The sequence below is a fragment of the Anneissia japonica genome, unplaced genomic scaffold (assembly GCF_011630105.1).
Source record: "Anneissia japonica isolate Jap-2015-1 unplaced genomic scaffold, ASM1163010v1 scaffold287539_len122650_cov154, whole genome shotgun sequence".
NCBI classification, from domain to species: domain Eukaryota; kingdom Metazoa; phylum Echinodermata; class Crinoidea; order Comatulida; family Comatulidae; genus Anneissia; species Anneissia japonica.
Window position 1 is genome coordinate 60492 of NW_022722456.1, and position 8919 is coordinate 69410.

Below are 8919 nucleotides of genomic sequence, written 5' to 3' on the forward strand. Positions count from 1 at the left end.
AGATGAATTATATCAATGCATTTAGTATATAAGTATATCAATAAGAAAATCTAGAATCTTTCTTTGTATTAAAATAGCGCTAATTATATAGGATGGGCCCGGATTTTGACGTAACCAATACCAGCGATGTGCTTTTGCAGGGCGTTTAGATTCAAGGTGCCTTGTTTATTTACCGGATATCCCGTAGAAACAGTTTAATCGAAGGATGGAGTACTGTACTTGTTACAGATTAACTCTGGTACAAGTGACCTTTGTCCTAAAACGTCACTCGAGAAACAAACTGAAAAGAATAGATTATAGGCAACTTTTTGTTAGAAAATGTTACTTTTGTGTTTGGCTGCTCATGACTGCTAATGGCTGAATGCGGAACATGTTTTGCATGGTGTATACATTATTGTAGATGATTGGGTCTGCCAATACTTATTTTGTCACTGATCATTTAAAATATTAGGCCTAGACTCGCAGTACAAAAAAAAAAAAGAAAACACGTTTATAAAATACTAAAACTACTTTTAAAATATTGCGTGTTGTTTGGATTACTATACAGTGTACTCTAATAAAATAAACAAACTGGTGTAGAGGGCACTGTTGGTCAATGACATTGGTTGAAGATTAAAGCTCTTTGTGCCAATTAAATCGTTAGAAACCACTTTAAATATATGCCTATACGCATTGATACAAAATCTCAGATAATACCAGATAATTAAGTAGGAAAATATGAATAATTCAAGTACCCTATAACTACACGTTTAACGACCATCTATTAATTGTGAAATCGACATCAGTCGACAAAAGTAGCACCTCCCTGATTTGTGTCTACTGCCCTCTAAATGTCTCCTTGCAAATAAGTACCGTAACTACGTATTTGATGTTGGCCATCAGGAATCTTTTCTTGTATGACTACGGTATACGTTTTACTGATTAATGCTTGTGGATTCCAAACATTTATTATACAGAAACTATGTTCCTTTTGGTATGCCCGCCTCCTCACTCACCAGCAATTCTGTATACTCTTTGTTTCAATGGATTTTCTTTTTCTTTCAATTTTCCTGTTTTAATCTTGCATTGACGATTTTATTGTATGTCCCTGTGTATATACTTACATATTTTTATGGAGGAAATAATAATAATAATAATAATAATAATAATAATAATAATAATAATAATAGAGGAAATAATAATAATAATAATAATAATAATAATAATAATAATAATAATAATAATAATAATAATAATAATAATAATAATAATAATAATAATAATAATAATAATAATAATAATAATAATAAATGAAAGCTCTTTGTAGATATTTCAGATCTGGAATGTTTTGGTGGTACACAGGTGATTATATAGAAATAATGAAAATGAAATAGCCGAAAATAGCAAGTATCTAACAAGGAAGGAAGTTGTAAATAATTGTAGTCGATGGCATACGCGTACTAGTTCTAAAATGGGGGGGGGGGGGGGTGGGGAACCCCGCCGTTTGCTAGCTGGCTCCGCTTGGATGGCAAAAAAAAAAATCTCGAAAGAAGATTGCTTAAACCTCGAACTTTGAACAATCCTGTTCAAATAATCTTTATAGACAGTAGCAACTTTTAATACACGTTTCAAGATGGAACTCTTATTTATGAATTTGAACCCCTCAAAAAACTTTCTAAACTTTTCTTTCCAAAACCCAAGTTACGAGAACTTCAAAAACCCAACCGCCGTCGTTAATCCAGCTATGGCCATTTTCAAAATCCCGGCACTTCCTGTAAATTAAGACAGATTTGAATTAATGTCTTCCAGTTTTTATCATTTTTACGAGATAAGGAGAGGCCAATGTGTATTCATTTATGAAAAAAAAACTATGATCTTAAAATTACAAGAATTATCATTTTAATATGTACGGTACTCTTTTAGGTGTTGGGAGGGGGTGACTCGAAAAAGAATCATTTTGTAAATCCGGGATTGTCGCTTACCAGATGTACGTAAAATACCACAATAAATACGAAATACGAAATACGAAGAACTTTATTGCAATCACAAACCCACTAAACACATAAATAATCTACAATAAAGCATTACAATTAATTAGGCAACATTAAGTTAAAAATTCAAGTACAAAAATAAATAATTCGTTAATTACAGTAATTAAAATTTAAAAGACATTTTATTTACAATTAAGTTAAAAAATTATTGCAACAGGTAATCTATAAGAAAATTCAGACCGACACCTAAACCAACCAAAAAACTCCATGGTTTTAAGCTCACAAGTGGCCACGGTCGGTTAGGGGAGGTGGGCGCCTGCGAAAAGTGACAACTTTAAAATTAATACGAAAGAAAACGGGCTTTTCTCAGGTCGTCGGCCGACGCGATTCTATGAAGAACGCAACGCTACAACGCACGCGCAACAGGTCGTTTTTAATTTTAATGACGATCCATTTAGAGTGCCTCCGAAATCAGCAGACGGCATCGCGTCGTCTAGCGCTCAAAGGGAGAGGAGTTTGAACGGTTGTACAACCCTCGTACGACGCCGAGTGCCAGCCTTTAGAGGTGGCACAGAGAGTTTTAAACTCATTATGAATTTTCGTGTAATCGCTAATGAATGCGTGTCATCGTAGGTGGATAAATGAAAGATATAAGCTCTGCGGGAATCGATCAGCTGATTGGCATATATATAGGTACCATATGGCAGTAGTGTGGCGCAGTAGGAGGCACTTGTATCTACATTGCTTTAGTCAACCCAGTATCAATGGGTACAAGCAAGTTGCTGGGAGTATTGTGGTGGACCAGCGTCCCACCACGGGGATAAGCATCGCACTCTGATCTGCTTCACGCTACAGAAACTTGGGATAAGCTCCAGACCCATGAGCCCTAGTGTCTCAGAAAGGATTTACTATGTTCCGGTACTACCATAACAATAATTAACACAAAAGACACTACAATGATAGATTTTACGTTTTCTGTCACAAAATATACTTTATTTGTTTTGACTATACTTCATATAAGATACAAACCGTTCACGATTACTGTATTACTAATCTCGTCCTCTTCAATCTAAACTTTCTTTTGTCTCTACCGCTTTACAGTCTTTGCACCGCCACACAATACCTAATTTTTTTGTTACAGGCCTATATCTCTTATTATTCCTCTCCATTCTGACTGAACGATCTATATTCTATGCATAATTCCACCCTAGCAAACAGCAGAGGTAGCATCAGGATTTCCCCCGACGGGGGGTCAGTGGTCCGGGACGAGGGGAGGATCTGCCCCGACGAGGGGCTGACAAACAGCGCAGAAGTACTCTGACAACACCATAAGTCACTTAAAAAAAATGTCAACACATCTAAACAATTTACACAATTTATAATTCGTAATATAAATATATATTTTATACTTCATAACGTTAATTGATTTCATTATTATGTTTAATACCAATTATCATTATAACATGTGGTGCACAATAATAATCTGCTTAACATGAACAGTCAACGATCACTAATATAATACGTAACATAATAATAATATAATAATAATATAATAATATAAAACAATATAATATAACATGACAGGGTTTTTGTTATATGCTCAAGGCACACAATTGCAAGTGTCTGAAAATATATCATCGTTTGATAGCGTATATTTCATATGGCTTAGGAGACCGGGTTAAACCAGGTACACACTCATTTACCGAAGGAGTTGTCTTATCATCGGGAACTTCGAACGTAAACCGTTGAATAAGGTTAGCAGTGAAAAGGAAAATTTCCATTTTAGACAAAAGCTCACCAATACACATCCTTCGACCTGGAGGAAACCAGAAAAATTTGGCATGAAAAAAAAAGAAAGATTCTAAACAAGATTAAAACGACAAAACAATGAAAGTTAATGGAACTTAGTCAGGAGACTCATAATTGAATACATACCCGCACCAAAAGGAATAAACACATTTGGCTTCCTTATAGTCCTTTTGTCGTCTGTTAAAAATCGCTCTGGTTCAAAGTTAAAAGGCCTTTCCCATTGGTTAGGATCATGGTGGACGTTCCATAAGTTTGCTAATATAGTTAAGCCAGGTGGGAGCTTGTAACCGTTTATTTCAACCTCTTCACTGGTAGATCGTGCAAGTAGGGGGGCAACATTGCTAAGCCGCTGTACCTCCATTATTGTAGCCTCTAGATATGGCAACGACTGCCGAGCGCCCCATGTCGGTTTCTTTTCCTGACCTAGAACTTCGTCCACCTCTTGTTGTAACTTAATACCGTATTGAAAAAATAGACAAGATAAAGTCCAGTTATGTTGATAATATATAGGCCTATTTACCACATATTTGAACATTTTCACAAATGTCATACAAGATATTAAAGAGCTATTTTTGCACCCCTGTTTTGTTCATTTTTTGTGGAAACGAAACATGATCACAAAAACCACGAAAGTTTCACACCATGGCGCCTAATCCCCCTATAGAGGCCTCATTTCTCTATAAACTATCACTGACTCAGTAGTCGTACCTGTTTCCTAATTGTTCATGAATCTGAATTATTTTGTTATAAAAAGACATACGACATGATTTGTTATCAGTAGGCCTATAACAACCATAACCTTATCAAATCATTTATACCGTCTTAAGTCCTAACTTTATTGAAATTTTATAACAACATTTCCGTGTACAGTAATACCTTTTCTTGAACTTCCGGGTACTTTACCAAATACAGAATCGTCCACATAATAGTAGTAGCAGTCGTTTCTGATCCAGCAATGAACAGATCAAAGAGAGTCCGCCATAAGGTATCTTTTGCGAACAGCTTCGAGTCAACATGCTCCTTCTCCAATTCCGCAAGGCACGAATCAATGATGTCACGAATATTGCCGGCGTCGAAAGTCTCTTGATGTTGTTGAATACTATCATTAATAAATGCTATTAAGGATGATGTAACTTCACGAAAGCGATTATACATTGGTGTGTAGAACAATACAGGAATGGCGTTTACAGGGGCCACAAAAGTGGAATGTTTTAGCAAATATCGATTCGTATCCAAAAGTTCTTTAAATTTCGGATCACTGTATTCGAATCTATCACCAAAGCTGATAGAAGAGATAATATTAGACACCGCATTATTTACAATATGTAATGGGTTAAATGAATTACAGTTTTTATTAATTTCTTTACATAAGTAATCTGCTTCAAGATTTATCCGACTTTCTAAGCTTTTCTTTCCAAGACCGAAATTACGTAGAACGCAAAACATCCAACGCCGTCGTTCACTCCAGGCAGGTCCATTTTCGAAAACAACACCTCCTATAAGTAAGAGAATCGTCGAAGCGCTTTAAGAAGACTAAATGTAAAAAATAAATGATATTCAAACTATTTGACTAATACACATATCAATACCAATATACTAAATACCAATATTATCCAAATGTTCTCAGGTGGGAGATGAAGAAAAAAAGACAAGATAATATTAGTTTTTATGTTACCCAGTTTTTGGATTCATGTAATTTATTTCAATGAAATATGTTTGTTACCTATCCTACATTTTGTTCCATTGATGTTTTGATCCATTACATTATGACCATTTTTTTCGATTATTTATTACTGTATTAGTGTACTGTAAATAGAAACCAACCAAACCCTTCAGTAACTGTCAGCCAAATACTCCATATTATAATAATTAACATTGAATCCGAATTTTCGGATCGGAAAGCATATCGAACCGAACCGAACCGATCCGATCAGAAAATCGGAGCAGTAATTTAAGGATACAGGGGTGGCGCCAAGATTTGCCCGATGGGAAGGGGGCCGAGGTCCACGACGCGGGGACTGATGCCTCCGACGAGGGGTCAGATTTCCCCGACGAAAAGAAAATGGGCGTGGTCGGGCTTCGTTTAAAAGGTTACGAAAGTGGTCCAGGGGTGCGAAACCCCCGAAAATTTTAGGGGTTTCAAAGACTTTTTTGATCGATTTTAGAGTCTACTAATATGTGAAAATAAGATAAAATAACAATTTTTTTTCTCCCCGACGAATTGTGCTTTTTCTCCCGACCGGGGGGGGGGGGACAGCTCTCCCCGACCCCCCGCTGGCTCCACCCCTGTAAGGATAGGAACATAATTTCGGTTTGGGTCAGAGGTGAATGCAGCTCCATGGGTGGCCCGCCACCGAATATTCTTACCTTTTGTAAAACCCAATTCTATGATAGGTAAACGTGGTCTGTCAATAAACTTATCTCCTTGATCTTTCAGTGTACTTTTTATAGCGTCAAAGCTATTCAAAATCACGGCTGTGGTCCAGCCTAACTTCACTGTGTATATGTCGCCATATTCTTTTGCCCATTTGTCAAAAGTCAAATACGACTCCTTGTCGATGTGCGGGATAGATCCGACGATCGGCCAGCCAAAAGGGCCTGGTGGTAGCTTGTTAGACTTGAGAAGTCTTAATGAAAAAAGAAATAAAATGGACAACAAAATTATCGTTGGAATATTGGCTAAAGACAATATCTCCTCGTAGAACACCATTCTGCTACTGTGCTATAAATCAGGTTGACCTCTACCAATTTCGTACCAATGTTCTTGTAATTGTGTAATTGACTGGATTCGAAAATGACGGGTAGTTAACCAAGCATGAAACAATACACTTTCAATATCCACAGCTGTCTTTTTAAACATATCGTTTTTAAATTTAACAAGGTCAGCACATAAAAAAAAAATAGATAAGCTTACGATTAATGTTTTCCATATTTATATTTATATTTAAAGTCGGCTGATTCAGGGGTACTCCTAAATAAAATAACGTGATGTTTTATCGAGGTCTCATTGCGAGGCTTAGCTTATGGTAATGTGTGGTTTAGTCGTAAATCCACAGCTGTCTTTTTAAACATATCGTTTTTAAATTTAACAAGGTCAGCACATATTCAAAAATCGTATGCTTACGCTTAATGTTTTCACTACCAAAATGTCGGCTGACATCCAGGGGCCCTCGAAATAAAATAACGTGATGTTTTTTCGAGGCTTCATTGCGAGGCTTATGGTAACGTGTGCTTTAGTCGTGAGAAAAAAAAATTATGTGCAGTCACAGGATTTGAACCAAGGATCTCGGAATTTGAAGAACTCGGCATCTTAACCACCAAGCTACATGTCCACTCCAAATCCACAGTTGTCACCAAGTAACATTTAAATTACAATAATAATGTAAATTCACAGTTCCCTTGTCGGAAAAAATGAACCGTCCCAAGTCTCCTTTAAGTTGTGGGAGTGTCCCGGAAATCAGGACGGCATCCCGCACGCAAAACAAGAATTTAATGGAAAATAACCCATCTTTCGCAAATTTATAATATTTGCACGTTTACGGAAGTCAGTGCCGATGGATATCACTTTACGCAATAAAATGACATTAGTTTTGGTGTTTTAAAAGCTCATTTAACCGGATCTAGTAATGCACTTTATTGGTGTTTTTTCATGTTATAATGACGTCATCATGCTTAGACAATAACTCAAACAGCAAACCCAATACTGTTTCGGTATTTATAACATGGTGATATTTATGTCACACATTTCAACCACTGTCAAGCAGACGTCCAACAGACTGCTATCGTTTGATGACGTATATTTCGTACAGTTTAGGAACTCTATTTATTCCTGGCACACACTCATTCGTTGATGGGGTGGGGCTACAATCGGGTACCACGAAAGTGAACCGTTGCAGGAGATTAGCAGTGAAAAGAAAAAGGGTTCATTCTGGCTAAAACATTCTTCGACCTGAAAGAAAATCATATTAGAACTGAAAGACCCAAATGAAAGTAAAGTATTTGATCCACTATTTCATTCCAAGTTTTTTTTCTGGCCAGGGGCGGATTTAGCGGAGGCACTGAAGTCTTTGTGCTTCAGTTAGTTTTCAATTTGCATAAATACGGCGCCATGCGCAGTGCCATAGCATAATAAATACATACCTGCGCCAAAAGGAATAAACGTCTCCTGCTTCTTTAACGTCTTGAGGTCGTCTTCTAAAAACCTCCCTGGCTCAAACTCAAACGGTCTTTCCCAATGATTGGGATCATAGTGAACGCTCCATATGTTTGCTAATACCGTAATACCAGCGCGGATATTGTAGCCGTTTATTTCAACCTCTTCTGTGGCGTATCGTGTGAATGCTGAAACGATGTTGCCAATTCGCTGTACCTCCATTATTGTGGCTGCAAGGTATGGCATCGACTGACAATTACCCCATGCAGGTTTCTTTTCCCGACCTAGAAAGTCGTCTATTTTTTTTTGCACCTATATTTAAACAAAACATTAACACGCATATTAGTCAAATATTGGTCTACATCCCGTCCTGTTGTTATTAATTATTTTTATGCACTAAAGAGAAGATAATAACATGTTGTGATTTTTATTCAGTTACTACAACATTAACGTTCTAATCACGTTTTGCTAACCCTTTGTAGAAAACATTTTCAACAAGTAAATAAGTGCAATTGCGCATCCAATATGGTCCTCGATACAAATTAAACAAATAATAGGATGATTAAACACCTTACGAAAATGAATATGAATAACTCATTATCATTGTCATTATTCTTGCCTAAAACATTCTTGACAACTCTTGTAGGCCTACGAGCTGAATGATCCATAATTCATTCAAAAGGCATGAATCGCCTACGACGTTGGCGACAGATATTCTACTGTAGGGGAAGGGTTGTCTAAAAATTAGCTAACGTACCGTATCGTATTCGATATTTTCGTAAGCGAAAACTTCCTATTGATCATAATCACTGATAAAAATCTTCAAGTTACCTTTTTTGAACTTCGGGGTAATTTACCAAATATAAAATCAGCCACATATATATTATTTATTATATAATATATATTATATTATTTATTATATATAATATATATGATATATATTTATATATATGTATATGTATATATGTATATATATATGTATATATA

At 36.2% G+C, this 8919-nt stretch overlaps 1 protein-coding gene across 1 annotated transcript; it reads right to left on the reverse strand.

The window, feature by feature from the left end:
• Positions 1-2934: 2934 nt before the first annotated feature.
• On the reverse strand, positions 2935-6540 carry LOC117111892 (cytochrome P450 2U1-like). The gene is made up of 4 exons (XM_033254918.1): positions 6147-6540; positions 4656-5275; positions 3906-4230; positions 2935-3786 (listed from the first exon to the last, which is right to left on the reverse strand). The coding sequence occupies exons 1-4, from the start codon at positions 6487-6489 to the stop codon at positions 3605-3607; spliced, it is 1470 nt and encodes a 489-aa protein (XP_033110809.1). The 5' UTR covers positions 6490-6540; the 3' UTR covers positions 2935-3604.
• Positions 6541-8919: the final 2379 nt, after the last annotated feature.